We start from the raw sequence: 17894 nt of genomic DNA, 5'->3' as shown, positions 1-17894 counted from the left end.
GGTATTTTTTTGTCAAAATATAATCGTAAGCTGTCAAATGTCAATGTCAAATGTCAATATATAGTTTAATAATAAGTCAAAATAACGTGTTGTATTAATTGTTTGTGTTTAACTTTCAAACTTTTTTAATTCAATAAATAAGGCGATGCTCTTAATAAAAAATGAATGAAAACGATGGAAAAGAATTCGCAGAACTGGGTGTAAAGCAGTGGCTCATCAAACAATTGTATACATTAGGTAATTTTAATTTTATAGGTTAGAAACTAATTTTAAATGTAATGTAATATGCTCGGTAAATCTCATGTTTGAAAAGGTTTATAAATTTGTTATAAAATAGATCTGAATTTGACTTTTTATGTGTAAAACAATCTATGTGTTTATATCAGTTTTCTTATAATATAAACAAAGAGTCGTCTTCAATGAAACATCCAAATCTTGGAAAAACTACGATACTAACTTTTTTTTTTTTTTTTTATTCTTTACAAGTTAGCCCTTGACTACAATCTCACCTGATGGTAAGTGATGATGCAGTCTAAGATGGAAGCGGGCTAACTTGTTAGGAGGAGGATGAAAATCCCCACCCCTTTCGGTTTCTACACGGCATCGTACCGGAACGCTAAATCGCTTGGCGGTACGTCTTTGCCGGTAGGGTGGTAACTAGCCACGGCCGAAGCCTCCCACCAGCCAGACCTGGACCGATTAAGAAAATCTCAATCTGCCCAGCCGGGGATCGAACCCAGGACCTCCGGTTTGTAAATCCACCGCGCATACCACTGCGTCACGGAGGCCGTCAAACTTTCTACGATAATTCGTTAAAACACCACCATATTCTAAGCCCATATGAGCGACGAAAGCAATTTGTTTCTTATGACTGTTTTTTTGCCAGAAGAAATAAAATTAAAATAAATATATAATGCAATGTGAACATGGCTAAAACTCTTGTGAGTATTGTCAGAGTATGTCTGATTATTTTCAAACGGTTTGATAATCTTAGTCATTAATATATTCATACAGTGTGGCATGGCTTAGGGCAGCACAAAATTTATTACTATAGATTACACACCATCATCATCCATTTTAAATGTGAAAGTGTGTGTGAGCGACGAATTGATGTGATTTATTAAGTGGAGTTAATTGAAAGGATGGAGAGTAACATTTGTATGGAGCATTTGGGTAGGGTAAGATAGGGGTAGGGTAGGGTAGAGGTAACGTAGGGGTAGGGTTGGTGGGGAAAAAGCGCACATAAGTCAAAGCAAAGCTTGACCAGGTCCGCTATTAATATTTTTTATAATTATCAACTGATGGACCTCTTGTAAACAATACAGTCACAATACCTCTCACAGTAGTTAAAATTGTAAAACTTCATTCACAGGTATAAAAACTCCAACCCCTATCCAAAAAGGTTGCATATCACAAATACTAGAAGGACATGACTGTATAGGAGCAGCAAAAACTGGCTCAGGGAAGACATTTGCATTTGCTTTACCAATATTACAACATTTGGCGGAGGATCCTTATGGTATATTTGCATTGGTGCTCACTCCAACACATGAATTGGCTTATCAGGTAATTGATTTTACAGATTTTTTATTTTAATTTTAACATAGTATACATCAAAGTCAAACAAAGTAGGTACAGACAGCAGGTCTGTACCTACAACTTTGAACAATGTAACAGTTTTAAATGTTATTAAATATACTATATAATTATAACAGAGAGAATCTGTTGAAAACAACATTTAAAACTGTTACATTCAAGTTCAAGAGGAAGGTTTAGAAGGAATAAATTAAAATATCTATTGATCTTGTACATACATTATGATTTATGACTTGTATTTGAATCAAGTCTGAAATAAGCAATAAATTAGCTAAAGCAATTACTACTTTTATTTTACTCTCTTAACATATAAGCATCATTTTATCTTTTTTACAATGTGATCAAAATTTTTGACTTCAGAGAAAAATAACAGAATATATGCAATAGTGTTTAAATAAGAATATTTTTCAAGTACATAACTACTAGCTGGAAATGAACTTTTTCTTATCATAATGCTGATTTTTCTTTTCCATTTAACGACAACTCTCTATTACACTATAAAATGTACCTTTTGTGTTGTTATGTAGAGTTTACACTGTACATATAGATATTTTCTAAAATTTCAAGCAATTCACAGATAGCAGACCAGTTTCTAATACTAGGACAGCAGTTAAAACTAAGAGTATGCATAGTGACTGGAGGTTCAGACCAGCTAGAGGAGTCTCTCAAACTGGCCAAGAGGCCCCACATTGTGGTCGCGATGCCTGGCCGTCTAGCCGACCATATCACTGGCTGTGACACATTCAGTTTGAAGAAAATCAAGTATTTAGTGTTGGATGAAGCTGACAGGTAAGTTATTGATGCAAGTAAAATCTTGTGATAAAGCATTATTATTATCTTCAAAATGGCATCTTTAAATCCATACCAATATTGTAAAGCTGAAGAGTTTGTTAGGTTGAATGTGCTAATCTCAGGAACTATCTGTCTGTCTGTTACCTTTTCACAGCTAAACGGCTGAGCTGTTAAAAATGAATTTTAGTATTATGATAAATGGGACCTTAAATCAGAACATAGGCTACTCTTTATCCCTAAAATAAAAAGAGAAGGGGGTGAAATAGGAATTGAAAATTTGTATGAAAAGTTAATAGCGACAGCGTTAGCGATACTAGAACACAATAGAATGAAATTTACCCAAACCTGGTTTTGAGTTTGAATTTTAAAATTTCCTAAATCACATTATTTATTATTTCATTTTTTTTTTCATGATTTATGCACAATCTTAATATCTAAATTCGAAAGGTCCTTCATCACAAAATCTCGAAAACCGCTTTTTGTACAAAGCTGAAATTGGGCGGGGAGGTAGTTTATAGTTAGCAGGTATCCACTAAGAACGGATTTTCCGATAGGATGTCTAAAGGCGGACGAAGTCGCGGGCGTCCGCTAGTAAAGAATAAAAAGAAAAATATCTGTCCATAATGCAAAATCCTTAACATTATGTAAATTTAATTGAAAAGATAAGCAAGGTGCACATTCTAATTATTGCCTTGAATGTGCATCTTGCTTATCTTTTCAATTTTTACTTTGTTTTTAGGCTCTTCAGTGAATCATTTGAAGGTGATTTGCAGACGATATTTGAAGCTCTGCCACAGAAGCGACAAAACCTTCTGTTCTCAGCAACAATCACAGATGCTGTCAGAGAGTCCAAATCACTGCCTTTAAATAAAGACGTAAGTTTATTAGAGTTGTGCTTGCAACTCACCCTTTATTGATCTGCACTAAAAATATTTAAGTGACTTTACTTTATAGGGTTCTATAGTCCACAAGAAAACCTTATAATTTGGCCATTTCTGTCTGAGGGCCTAGTGGCAGTTTGATACTGTTACTGTCACGTAACGTAAACGCGAATTTCTAAGGAATTGAAACAGCGCCATCTAGTGGCACTACTGCACAACTGTTTCAATTCCATATAAATTTGCGTAAACGTCAACGTGATAGTAACAGAATGGGAATATTGAAAACTCCCACTAGGCACACTGTTTTCAACTCGTTCCCTACATGTAAAGTGAGGCGATTATTTCCTCGATTTTTTATGATAATGATAGTGTATCGCTATTGGTTTTTTCAATAAAAGGGTTTAAAATGTTAATTTAATCTTCAAACCCTACACTGCACGTGGGCCGATACGCACTTGGCAGGTTTTTAAAGTCGTTTGGGAAATAGGTTAAGAAATAAGAAAAACGATTCTTTTTTGCCTATTTTCCAGTCCACACGATAAAAATAACGAAATACCCAGCAAAAGAAAAACAAGCAGAACTGCAGACAAATCATTGTATAGCTCCATCTTGCAGAGTCACGTTTTCACTAAAACGTTAGGTACCAGGCGTTCATAAACACGCAAGAGGTTCCCTATAGTGACCGGGTGTTGTGTGAGGGTGAGGTTGACCCTACATTCACTCTCAAACCAATAATCACGGCGGCAGCGAAGTGTAGTTATCATACAGTTAGTTAATTTGCTGAACTTAGCTGATGCCCGCGACTTGCGTCTGCTTCAATTTAGGTTTTTTACTATCCGCGGGAACTCTAAAAACTCATCTTTGAAGCGTGTTGTATATTGTGACAATAGTTGTCCTCTAAGTGCAGAACTTTTGAGTTTTTGAAGAAACCAACTCAAAATGTTTATATGTATAGGTATCTTCGTCAGTAAATTATATTCTTCTAACACTATGTGTTAGCAAAACATGAGGCATAAGTAGGTAATCGATTTTTTTTAATTGTCGTAATTAAATTAAGACATAAGAAACAATACGCCTATTTTTCAGTCCAGACGTTAAAAATAACGAAATACCCAGCAAAAGAAAAGCAAGCAGAACTGCAGACAAATCATTGTATAGCTCCATCTTGCAGAGTCACGTTTTCACTAAAACATAAGGTACCAGGCGTTCATAAACACGCAAGAGGTTCTTTACAGTGACCGGGTGTGGTGTGAGGGTGAGGTTGACCCTGCATTCACCCTCAAATCAATAATCACGGCGGCAGCCTAGTCGTGTAGTTATCATACAGTTGGTTGATTCGCTGAACTTAGCTGATGCCCGCGACTTGCGTCTGCTTCAATTTAAGTTTTTTACTTTTGAGGCGTGTTGTATATTGTGTCAATAGCTGACCTCTAAGTGCAGAAATTTTTAGTTTTTGAAGAAACCAACTCAAAATGTTCATATGTATAGGTACCTTCGTCAGTAAATTATATTCTTCTAACACTGTGTTAGCAGAACATGTTATAGGCATAAGTAGGTAATCGATTTTCTTTAATTGTCGTAATAAGTTAAGAAATAAGAAACAAAACGTCTATTTTTCAGTCCAGACGTTTAAAATAACGAAATATCCAGCAAAAGAAAAACAAGCAAAACTGCAGACAAATCATTGTAACTCCATCTTGCAGAGTCACGTTTTCACTGAAACATAAGGTACCAGGCGTTCATAAACGCGCAAGAGGTTCTCTATAGTGACCGGGTGTTGTGTGAGGGTGAGGTTGACCCTACATTCACCCTTAAATCAATAATCACGGCGGCAGCGTAGTCGTGTAGATACCATACAGTTGGTTGATTCGTTGAACTTAGCTCATGGCCGCGACTTGCGTCTGCTTCATTTTTGGTTTTTTACTATCCGCGGGAACTCTAAAAACCCATCTTTGAGGCGTGTTGTATATTGTGTCTATAGTTGTCCTCTAAGTGCAGAACTTTTGAATTTTTGAAGAAACCAACTCAAAATGTTTATATGTATAGGCAGGTACCTCTGTCAGTAAATTATATTCTTCTAACACTATGTGTTAGCAAAACATGAGGCATAAGTAGGTAATCGATTTTTTTTAATTGTCGTAATTAAACTAAGACATAAGAAACAATACGCCTATTTTTCAGTCCAGACGTTAAAAATAACGAAATATCCAGCAAAAGAAAAACAAGCAAAACTGCAGACAAATCATTGTAGCTCCATCTTGCAGAGTCACGTTTTCACTGAAACATAAGGTACCAGGCGTTCATAAACGCGCAAGAGGTTCCCTATAGTGACCGGGTGTTGTGTGAGGGTGAGGTTGACCCTACATTCACTCTCAAATCAATAATCACGGCGGCAGCGAAGTGTAGTTATCATACAGTTGGTTGATTCGCTGAACTTAGCTAATGCTCGCGACTTGCGTCTGCTTCAATTTTGGTTTTTTACTATCCGCGGGAACTCTAAAAACCCATCTTTGAAGCGTGTTGTATATTGTGTCAATAGTTGTCCTCTAAGTGCAGAACTTTTGAGTTTTTGAAGAAACCAACTCAAAATTTTCATATGTATAGGTACCTTCGTCAGTAAATTATATTCTTCTAACACTGTGTTAGCAAAACATGTTATAGGCATAAGTAGGTAATCGATTTTCTTTAATTGTCGTAATAAGTTAAGAAATAAGAAACAAAACGCCTATTTTTCAGTCCAGACGTTTAAAATAACGAAATATCCAGCAAAAGAAAAACAAGCAAAACTGCAGACAAATCATTGTAGCTCCATCTTGCAGAGTCACGTTTTCACTGAAACATAAGGTATCAGGCGTTCATAAACGCGCAAGAGGTTCCCTATAGTGACCGGGTGTTGTGTGAGGGTGAGGTTGGCCCTACATTCACCCTCAAATCAATAATCACGGCAGCAGCGAAGTGTAGTTATCATACAGTTGGTTTGTACAGCATGGATTTAGGATTTTTACTATCCCGCGGGAACTCTTTACATGAAAACAATCTTTGAGGCTGGGTTTTATAATGTATCAAAATTTGAACCGGAGTGCGGAATTTGTAAGAGTTTTTGACGCGTTCAATCAAGTTTAAATTTTTAGCACAATATTGTATGGGCACCTATTAAAATTATATTACCCCTCTGGGTGGCAAGCCATATACTTTGGGCCTAATATGTATCCAATATAAACTTAAAATATAATAATTATAATAGGAATTTTTTTATTTTTTTAAATTAATTTTATAGAATTTTTTAAAACTTAATAACTATTTAACCATTATGTTACTTAACACTTTGCTGACTTAAATGTGCAACTTAAACACTACAAATTCATTGATTGTATAGCGCTTCATCTTCCAGTGTCACGTTTTCACTAAAACGTAAGGTACCAGGTGATCATAAACATGTAAGAGTAAGAGGCTATTACAGTGTCCGGGAGCGGTGTGTGGTGTGAGGTTGACCCTACATCCACCATCAAATCAATAATCACGACGGCAGCGTAGTGTAGTTATCATACAGTTGGTTGATTTGCTGAACTTAGCTGAAGCTTACGTCTGCTTGCATTTAAGTTTTTACTATTCCGCGGGAACTTTTTAGATAAAAACTTACGAGGCGTTGTGTCAAAAGTTGATCTATAAAGTGCAGAACTTTTGAGTGTTTGAAGCGTATAGATCGACGGCTTCCGTGGCGCAACGGTACGTGCGGTGGATTTACAAAACGGAGGTCCTGGGTGCGATCCCCAGCTGGGCTGATTGAGGTTTTCTTAATTGGTCCAGGTCTAGCTGGTGGGAGGCTTCAGTCGTGGCTTGCTACCACCCTGCTGACAAAGACGTACCGCCGAGCGCTTTAGCATTCCGGTACGATGTCGTGTAGAAACCGAAAGGGATGTGGATTTTTATCCTCCTCCTAACAAGTTAGCCCTTTTCCATCTTAGATTGCATCATCACTTACCATCAGGTGAGATTGTTGTAGTAAGGGCTATTTTGTAAAGAATGAAAAAAAAAGAAAAAGCGTAGCAAACCAAAATGTTTATGTTTAATGTCGTCGTCGTCGTTATCAACCCATATTCGGCTCACTGCTGAGCTCGAGTCTCCTCTCAGAATGAGAGGGGTTAGGCCAATAGCCCACCACGCGGGCCCAATGCGCATTGGCACATGTTTAATGTATTGCAAGTAAATTATACCTTACCTACTTAAAGTACCTTTTTAAGTAAATTATATTCTTCTAACATCGTTTTTTTTAATTTGTCGAAAATGTTATATCAACTTCAAAAAAAATAGGATGTTTCTCAATTCGACCAAAATATATTCGAAAAAAATATATTCGATTCGAATATATTTTTTTGTATGATAATTTTGTAACCATTATGTGCAATAAATACCTACTGACTTTAATAATAATATCATCAGCGATATAAATCCTGAAAATAATAATTTCTTGTGACGCTCCATCTTCCAAAGTCACGTTTTCGCCAAAACGTAAGGTACCAGGCGTTCATAAATACGTAAGAGTTTTCCTACAGTGACCGGCTGTGGGTCTGGGAAGTGGTGTGACGTTGACCCATTCACCCTCAAATCAATAATCAGCGTAGTGTAGTTATCATACAATTGGATGATTCGCTGAACTTAGCTGAAGCCCGCGGCTTGCGTCTGCTTGAATGTTTGTATGTATTACAAGCAAATTACAAGTACTTATACCTTGTCTACCTAAAGTACCTTTGTAAGTAAATTGAATTCTTCTAACACTATGTGTTAGCAAAACATAATACAGTCTTAAGTAATCGATTTTTTTTAAATTGTCGACAATGTTACATAAAGTTTTCATGATAATTATTTAACCAGTAAGATTTTTTTTAGATTTTTATTTTATTTATTTTTCAGAAAGGTATTATAATCGTAAGCTGTCTATATTAACTACCTTAAACTATTAACTACTTAAAATTATAAAAAAAGCAAATATACGTACGGTTTTACTATATGCTATACTGATTATGCACAATAAATACCTACTGACTTTAGCAATACTCATATCATCAGCGATATAAATCCTGCAAATAATAATTTCTTGTAGCGCTCCATCTTCCAAAGTCACGTTTTCACCAAAACGTAAGGTACCAGGCGCTCATAAACACGTAAGAGTTTCCTTTCAGTGACCGGCTGTGGGTTTGGGAAGTGGTGTGAGTTTGACCCCTTCACCCTCAATCAATAATCACGGTGGTAGCGTAGTGTAGTTATCATACAGTTGGATGATATAGTATTTTCAGAACAGACTAAGGGAATTTTTACTATCTCGTGAGAAATCCCTAGGTAAAAACAATTTTGAGGCAGGTTGTATATTGCGTCAGAGCTACTATCAGTGCAGAACTTTTCGCGATTTTGTAATCAACTTAACATGCATACTTACTAATATTATAAACTAGCGGACGCCCGCGACTTCGTCCGCCCTTAGACCTCTTAAATCCAGCACTTACAGCGCTGTAAAAATGGAGTAATTTCTCTCGTTTTCCCAACGTTTCCCTTCACTGCTCTGGTCCTATTGATCGTAGTGTGATGAAAAGTATACTATAACCTGCCCAGGAGTGATGAGTATGAAGAATAATTGTACCAAGTTTCGTTAAAATTCGTCGAGTACTTTTTGTTTCTATAACGAACATACAGACAGACAAAAATTTTACTGATTGCATTTTTGGCATCAGTATCGATCACTAATCACTCCGTGATAGTTATTTTGGAAATATATTTCATGTACAGAATTGACCTCTCTACAGATTTATTATAAGTATAGATGCGAAAGTAAGTAAGTCTGTCTGTCTGTTACCATTTCACGGCTAAACAGCTGAAACGATCAAGATGATTTTTGTATTAGCAATTTGATGTTATTTATCTTTTTATTAGGTTTATTTACAATCACTTACACTAACTACAATAATAAAAAAAAAAAATAAATAACTAAATTATAAATCATTATAAGTGTAGTGATTATTTACAAATAAACACAGCATTGAATAAAGAAAAAAAGTAAATAAATAAACTTAAAAAGAAAAAAAACTGTAGAAAAAAAATGAAATAAGTTGAGCACATTAGTCATAAGAGAATGTTTACTTTAGAACAGATTTTATTAAAGGTCTTACATAATCTAGGAATAGGAGAATTGGCACCAAGGAGGATGTTAAAGGAGTGATTGGTTATGTGTGCACATAAGCGGTAATTGTCACTTAACATCAAGTGATCCGCATTTCTTGCTCGCTATTGTAGCGATTTTAAAACCGGGAGGTCTAATCCAAGTCAAACCGCACACGAACTTGTGAATTTGCTCAAATAAAATCAAAAGGCCGTGTTCTGTACCAAATTCGAACACGAAGTTACTAGGCGTTCATAGATTGCTAAGAGTCAAGAGGTAAATCGAAAGTTACCCCTCAGTCAAAGATACCCTGGTTTACCCTGTTCACCCTAATTTCAAAACACGATGTAGCAGGTAAACAGGAATAGTAAGGCGTTAAAAGTCACCCCATAAATCATCCCCCTTCACCCTACAAAATACAAACCAACTTACCCTGTTCACTCTAAATTAAAAACAAGAAGTACCAGGTTAGCAGGAATTGTAAGGCGTCCAACTTGTCCCACGAATCATCCCCCTTCACCCTACAAAATACAAACCAACTTACCCTGTTCACTCTAAATTCAAAACATGAGATACCAGGAATTCATAAATTGTAGGAAGTAATACTTCCCCATAGCGTTCACGAATACTAGAGGGGTGAGGGATCCACCCTACAAGTGGCCACCCTAGCGCAGTTAACTGTCCCCTTTAAATTCGCTTACAAGGAATATTTTGCTTTGTGTTAAGCGGCGATAAGAATCAATTTAGTTTGTTTTTTCCGTTTCAATATTTACTGGCGATTGCTAGCGTTTAATTCGGTTCTTTTGCATACCTTTTGTTTTGCCGCCGACCTTATAAAAGTATATAACCTGCTATATGTTTCATTTACCACCTTTTTGAAAACTGCATGATCATATCGAGTAGCGTATAATTTAGCTGCTAAACGTGTCTGAACACTAAAAATTTAGTCGAGTAGCTTAGTAAATACTTTAGTGGAGTCAATCCATTTTACTCTATTATAACGGGCAGGGCGAGTCGCGCATCCAGTGGTGTGCATTACATAGATGTAAACATGCACTGCCTACCCTGAAGACTTGTAAGGACTTGTATTGAAGAAGAAATTTTACATTTTGAGCAATTTGTACGTAAAGCGCCTACTTTAGTTGATGACCTTGTGCACGCCACGGAGTGCCTCCCACCACGCGTCATTGAGATTTTTGGGTAGTAGCAAGTAGTTTAGTACGCTACTCGGCTAAAATGCTAAAGTAGTCCGAAATATACTACAGCCTTTCTTGATGAGTACTGTTTACTTTAATCTCACCTGATGAGTGATGATGCAGTCTAAGATGGAAGCGGGCTAACTTATTAGGAGTAGGATAAAAATCCACATCCCTTTCGGTTTCCATACATCATACTGGAACGCTAAATATCTTGGCGGTACGTGTTTGCCGGCATAGGCTGGAAACTAACCACGGCCGTAGAATCCCACCAGCCAGACCTGGACCAGTTAAGAGAACCCCAACCTCAGGACTTCCGTCTTTTAAATCTATCGCGCATACCACTGCGCCACGGAGGATGTCGAAGCAGAAGTGGCAATGGGCGGGGCACGTAGTTCGAACAGTCAAAGGACGTTGGGGTCCAAAGGTGCTGGAATGGCGACCCCGCGCGAGAAAACGCAGTGCTGGTCGACCCCCCACCAAGTGGACTGTTACTGTAGCAGGTACTTCAATATATTCAAACGTTATCATCATTCCAATGGCTTTGTTACCAGAAGCTCATAACATGGTCGGGGACTTCCCGCCAGGGTACTGTTACTGTACCAGGTAGTTCAATGTATTCCAACCTTTTCATCATTCCAATGGTTTTGTTACCAGAAGCTCATAACATGGTCGGAGAGCGACCCGCAGCTGACGGTGTCGACGCTGGAGCAGCGCTACGTGGTGTGTCCGGCGTACGCGCGCGACGTTTACCTCGTCCAGACGCTGCGCAAGTACCGCGACACCAAGCCCAGCTCGCACGTCATCGTCTTCACTGACACCAAGAAGTGAGTGTTGAACTCAGACAAATTATTGTATAGGACCTGCCTCGCTAGACGTTACTTTTCTGTCAAAGTATATGATCAACGATCTAATGCGATTATAAAAACTGTCTCTATAGTATCGATGTTAAATAGTTGTAATCGTGTTCGTCGCTTAAAGAGCTCCGTAAAAATACCTTTTTGTGTAATTGAGTGCCGTGATAGCCCAGTGAATATGACCCCTGCTTCCGAATCCGGAGGGTGTGGGTTCGAATCTGGTCCGGGACATGCACCTCCAACTTTTCAGTTGTGTGCATTTTAAGAAATTAAGTATCACGTGTCTTAATCGGTGAAGGAAAACATCGTGAGGAAACCTGCATACCAGAAAATTATCTTAATTCTCTGCGTATGTGAAGTCTGCCAATCCGCACTGGGCCAGCGTGGTGGACTATTGGCCTAACCCCTCTCATTCTGAGAGGAGACTCGAGCTCAGCAGTGAGCCGAATATGGGTTGATGACGACGAGTAATTGAGTTGTGTAAAAAACGGGCAAAAACTTCTAGTTTAGTATAAGATATATACAAAATCTAAGCTCGTTTTCCTCAGAAAATGACAGACAATTTTGTTCGTGACTATGAGTGCGATACAGGTCCTTCTATAATTGGTCTGAGGTGTTGAATGATGAATTGAATGTGAATTGTGTTAAAAAGGCGTGGAATAGGTAAAGAAGGATATCACTCACTTGTTTGAACCTTTACGTGGCTGCGTGCCACTAGGAGTTGACTCCAGAATTCCAAATGTATCCCGTGTGTGGCGTGTGTTCACCAAACTTCACTGCACTTAAATAATCCAGAAAAAACACGGGAACAGCGCGAAAAGCGTTTACAATAAGAAGCGTGAGCGACGAATGTCCTCTTCAAAATTCACTTAATGACGCGTGGAGTCTACTTGAAGTGAAAAGGAAGGTCAAGGTATAGGTGCCAATGGGACGGATGTAATGATAGATAGGTGCGTTAAAAAAGGAAAAGAGACACATTTGGCTCAAACAGTGAGTATTGCTGTAACGAATTACTGGTGGACCGACTGTGATTTGCTTGTGATTTTGATAATGCTTTAGAGCTATCTGTACCAGGATTGGTCCGCGATACTGGAGATTTTGTAAGATTGCATTGTACACATACACATCTAAACTCCACATACACTTAGTACACGCGCTTGCTCGTCTACATTTCCCAAGGATCCCTGGTGAGTTAATACAATTAGACATTTTTTGCATCTCACATCGTCTTGACAGATACCAAGAAGTGAGTTTGCTTACAGAAGTAATTGCTGTGTAAAGTCTTTGTGTCAGTGATTTACTTGTAAATTTGAATATGCTTTAGAGATTGTTGTACCAGGACTTGTCCTTGCGTCACCGGAGAATTTGTAAGATGGAAGGTTATATTGTACACATACACTACACATGCTTTTTCGTCTACATCTGTATCCGTAAGGATCCCTGGTGAGTTCATCGCAGTTGTCGCGCTGAATTCATCTTCGGGCCTCACTTCTCTTGGCACCTTGCTGATGAGCCCAGGGTTTCGCCAGGGGAAGTGATGATACTGTCATTGAAAATTGAATATGACTCCTAATAATGGTCAATCTGTCAGAATGAGTGCTAATAGAAAACATTTCTTAAAACATATCATTAACGATCCATATTCGGCTCATTGTTGATCGATTCACCTCTCAACATAAAAGGGGTTAGGCTAATAGTGTACACTGGCCCAATGCGGATTGGTAGACTTCACACACGTGGAGAATTCAAAAAATTCTCAAGTATGCAGGTGTCCTCACGAAATTTTCCTTCGCCGATTAAGACATTTTATATTTGATTTTCTAAAATGCCCATAAATGAATAGTTAAATGAACCAGATTGGAACCCACGCCCACCGAATCGAAGGTAAATGTCAGATCTATTGAGCTATCGCAGCTATAGTTTCATAATGTCCTTACAGAGAATGCCAAGTGCTGTCGATGATGTTGAACGCCATCGGCATGGACAACGTGTGCCTGCACGGCTTCATGCGCCAGAGGGAGCGCGTGTCTGCGCTGAGCCAGTTCCGCAGCAACCTCAAGTGCACCCTGATAGCCACCAACGTGGCGGCGCGCGGGCTGGACATCCCCTCCGTGGACCTGGTCGTCAACCACAAACTACCCCTCGAGCCGAGGGAGTACATACACAGGTATGTAACGACGACGCAGTCAAAACGATAGATCTCGTCATTGCTTTTCATCAGGCATGATTGTAGCCAAGCGCGTGTAAATGAAAAAAAAGTATATGGAGGTCATGGCGAAGGCGAAACAAGGCAAGTTTCTACATTCTTGGTAATTCCAATAATTTCTCGCCCCCTCCAAGAGTTAAGTTCTAGACACAATACGTAATCGGATGCTGGATAAGCCATTCTTGGAAGATTCACTGTCCAGACTATCCACATGTGCTTATAATGGTATGCAATCTGCCATAATTACAAGCCCCATAGGGAGAATCCTCGGTAATATTTATTTTGCAAAACTTGTATCATAACAACCTGTGGTAACCACTGCAGCATACATAAAAAAAAAAACAGAAAACACTAAAGCTAATGGTAGCATACCTAGCTGTTAACTGCTACACCAACTTATTTTGGCTAGAAAACCTTTCAACTAGCATAAAGCTAGGACCCGATTTGGCAAGAGGGGCATTTGCCCAGAGGGGCAAAAATGAAGTGCGTCAAAATTAAAATATTCCCCAGCAAGCTTATTTTATTTTTTTCAACTAGGTCAGTATTTGTTCATAACAAACTAGGCTCAAAAAAGTCTACTGTTCTAACAATATATGAATAAAAAAATATAGGATTATTGGTGTATGTATTGCAAAATTAATCTTTGTTCGGAGCGGCAATATTGCTGGATCAGCCCTTGTATAAAGCTTACAACTTTTTTATTTTATTTCATAGTCAAGAGCTCGATTGGAGATTTACTAGTAAACGATATACAACTCTCTTATACTCCAGGGTAGGTCGCACGGCGCGCGCGGGTCGCAACGGGATGGCAATATCTCTCATAACACCGTACGACATATTGCGACTCGGCGAAATCGAGGAGCAGATCAAGACTAAACTCAGCGAGTACAAAATCGATGGTATGTCCTGTTTCATTGGCCTTGTATTTGTTTTAATCATTCATCCTAGAAGCAAATTTGTGTCTAAACTTTTCACTTTGATTTCAAAAACTAATAATACAGTACTTACTTTACTACTTTACAACCTTATTCGGCTCACTGCTCAACTCGAGAATGAATGGGGTTGGGCCAATAGTCCACCACGCAGGCCCAATACGGATTGGCAGACTTCACACGCGCAGAGAATTGAGAAAATTCTCTGGTATGCAGGTTTTCTCACGATGTTTTCCTTCACCGTTCGCTTGCGTCTCCCTGTTTAGCGAAATTTGATATGATCCTCCTACTAGAGTAACTTTGGATAGCCATTTTAGCGAGGCCAAGGTCATTTGGAATGTTTGCCTTCCATGCATGAAACTGCAAGATACATTTCGTTAAAATACAATGCACAAATTAATTATAACAATTACAGTATCTAATTGCGTTGATAAAATAATATATACTATAATATTGTAAAGAGAAAAGATTTGTTTGTTTGCATTGAATAGGCTCTGAAATTACTGAATGGTTTCGAAAAATTCTTTCACTATTGGGAAGTTGCTATAGGCCGTATGTTTTGCCCCTGTATTGATTGATTTATACCAGCAGGTTTCACCCGCGTGGCGTCTGCTATAAATCAATATCAATATCTCCTTACCCTTATCCCACTTAAGTGGGGTCAGAAAAATATGTCAATCTTTTGCATTCGTCTCTATTACTCGTCAACTCATCATCCACTCCTTTTACACACATGTCCTCTTTCACACAATCCAACAATCTCTTCTTTGGCCTTCCTCTCCTCTTATGTCCTTCCACTTGCACGTTCAACATTTTTCTAATTTTTTTTTGCTATAAATCAATAAAGAATTGCAATTTTCCCTGGTACTTGAATGCTATTTCATCCCTGTTTTGGGTCTTTTAGAATAAAGAATAACATAACAACGACGTTTGTCCGTCTGCAGACGACGAAGCGGTGAAGGTGTTCACGACGGTGAGCGTGACGCGGCGCGAGCAGGAGGCGCAGCTGGACAACGAGGAGTTCGAGCAACGCAAGCGGAACTACAGGATCAAGCGATGGATCATGGCCGGCGTCGACCCCGACCGCATGGAGGCTGGGTAACTTCATCATTATTAGCCTATTTCAATGGCCTACTACCTATAGGGCCAGTGTTGACCCCTCACCAGGTGGATTGATGACATCAAGCGACTCGCAGGGATTCGCTGGATACGGTGATCGTGATGTTTGGAAGTACCTACAAAAGGTTTCTGTCCTGCAGTGGGACGTTCATTGGCTGACATGATGATGATAACTACATCAGGCCTCCCTTATTGGATATGGAGCGTAGACCCCGCCACACTGTTCTAATTCGAGTTGGCGGGATCATGTTAAATTCAGTAAAGATCACTCATCGTATATTAGTGATAATGACCAGGACTGTCGGTTTTTTAACTGAAAATTTCTTACAAGAAAAACTCAGATTCTCATATAGCGCAACCCTGGGCCTCGTGGTATAAAAACCACATAGGTTAACCACTAGGCCAACGAGGCAGTTATGTACTAGACTTAGGAGGCACTTGGAGGCTGGGTAATTGATGCTTTGACCTTAGACTTTTTTGACGGCCTCCGTGGCGCAGTGGTATTCGCGGTGGATTTACAAGACGGAGGTCCTGGGTTCGATCCCCGGCTGGGCAGATTAAGATTTTCTTAATTTGTCCAGGTCTGGCTGGTGGGAGGCTTCGGCTGTGGCTAGTTACCACCCTACCGGCAAAGACGTACGATTTAGCGTTCCGGTACGATGCCGTGTAGAAACCGAAAGGGGTGTGGATTTTCATCCTCCTCCTAACAAGTTAGCCCGCTTCCATCTTAGACTGCATCATCACTTACCATCAGGTGAGATTGTAGTCAAGGGCTAACATGTAAAGAATAAAAAAAAAGACAAAACTGAAAGGGCACATGTAAGTGCAGTAGTGAAAAATTTTGAGATTTTACAGTTTTTAAGTATTTTCAGTGACGTAGCGGGGTAGGGTAGCCAAATTTCATTAAAATTTACGTACCTAGGCTTATCATTATTGTGCATTATTTTGAAATTCGCGTGAAAACAACTGATTACGTGATCTGCTTTCATTAATAAAAAACTGCAATCTACAAATCTTGAAAAAAAAACTGTCGATTGATCGAATAGACTAGCGAACTTACTAAAAATCATGTGCCAATATACCTAATAAACATTTTTTTTACAGTTTAGAAGAAATGCGTCTAAAACGCATCAAAGCTGCCAAAAAAGCCAAACTGGCTAAAATAAAAGAGATCCAAGCACAGATAAAGAGTGACGAAACAAAACAGGACAATACAATACACGTACCACAAACAAACACAGAAGACATAGACGCAACAATAAAACAAAGTATGAAAAAAGTGAACAAATCTTTGATGAAAAAGGACGATCGTTTTAAGAATGTGATCGGGAAGATAAGCAAGATCAAGAGGAAAGCTGAGAACGCCAAACAGAAGAGCTTAGAAGAGAAGGAACCTAGTAAAAAGAAGAAGAGGTAATCTGTTGTTAATTAATAAAATAAGTTAAAGTTTCGGTCGTTTTTTATTTATGAGTAGGACTACTGTAATGGGGCATTTAGATACTGGCCAAGTACATTATGAGTTAAGGTAAGTAATTTACCTTAACTCATAATGTACTCGTTTACATACTCATAATTATTATGAGTATGTAAACGACCTTATTTATACGCGTGCGTTCTCGACTCGGTGTCGGTCTTTTGACGCGAGTCAAAGGACCGCAGATTAATAAGATTGCGTTTGATTAAGAGCGCGCAGCGCGTCGGTACGATATGGATAAAATTCGAAGCGCAAACGGGACGCCGAAATATGACTTTCACGTAAGTGAAAAGCACGGAGCGATTGACGCGCGGCGCAAATTTTATGACGTGAGCGCCAAAACCATTTTTACCAAGTAAATTAACAACATAACGAAAAACAAAATGGCCATGTTCAAGATATATTACCTGATTTTCTATACAGAACAAAAATTTAAGAAAATAAGTTTGCTTTTCCTGAGATTGGAAGCAAAATGTGAGCAAAACATGTATTTTTCAAAAAAATAAACTATCGAGAAAAGTTTAACAAATTGTGTATTTTGTATAGTCATAACGAAGCTAACACTTTGAAATATCATTTACCCAAATATCAGGCTCCTAACTTTTCCAGAATCTGAGATCCAGAACCATTTGTAACCACCAAATTACATATTGCACACTCTTAATGTTGCCAACTTTATTTTTACGAATC

The 17894-nt window shown here is 38.5% G+C and overlaps 1 protein-coding gene across 3 annotated transcripts; it reads left to right on the top strand.

Annotated features, from left to right (window-relative positions):
• The first annotated feature begins 62 nt into the window (after window positions 1-62).
• Window positions 63-17180, top strand: LOC112056909 (probable ATP-dependent RNA helicase Dbp45A). 3 transcript variants are annotated; one of them, XM_024097395.2, is made up of 9 exons: window positions 63-237; window positions 1373-1566; window positions 2174-2385; window positions 3128-3263; window positions 11277-11443; window positions 13413-13640; window positions 14451-14578; window positions 15556-15709; window positions 16835-17180. In XM_024097395.2, exons 1-9 carry the CDS (start codon window positions 162-164, stop codon window positions 17145-17147), a joined length of 1608 nt encoding a protein of 535 aa, XP_023953163.2. In that variant the 5' UTR covers window positions 63-161; the 3' UTR covers window positions 17148-17180. The 3 variants fall into 3 exon arrangements, with proteins under 3 accessions (XP_023953163.2, XP_023953162.2, XP_052744772.1); XM_024097394.2 differs by having other exon boundaries at window positions 64-237; window positions 11274-11443; XM_052888812.1 differs by lacking the exon at window positions 63-237 and having other exon boundaries at window positions 1426-1566; window positions 2164-2385; window positions 11274-11443.
• The last annotated feature ends 714 nt before the right edge of the window (window positions 17181-17894 follow it).

The sequence above is a fragment of the Bicyclus anynana genome, chromosome 23, assembly GCF_947172395.1.
Source record: "Bicyclus anynana chromosome 23, ilBicAnyn1.1, whole genome shotgun sequence".
Lineage (NCBI taxonomy): Eukaryota > Metazoa > Arthropoda > Insecta > Lepidoptera > Nymphalidae > Bicyclus > Bicyclus anynana.
The sequence above is the reverse complement of the archived record's forward strand: the minus strand, read 5'-3'. Positions and strand labels throughout refer to the sequence as shown.

What these genes read in the sequence shown, in the direction of transcription:
- LOC112056909 (XM_024097394.2), top strand. Translation starts at nt 162, where the DNA reads ATGAATGAAAACGATGGAAAAGAATTCGCAGAACTGGGTGTAAAGCAG. An exon ending in CACATGAATTGGCTTATCAG is followed by an intron (nt 1,567 to 2,173) that starts GTAATTGATTTT and finishes AGCAATTCACAG; the next exon opens with ATAGCAGACCAGTTTCTAAT. An exon ending in CACTGCCTTTAAATAAAGAC is followed by an intron (nt 3,264 to 11,273) that starts GTAAGTTTATTA and finishes TTTTGTTACCAG; the next exon opens with AAGCTCATAACATGGTCGGA.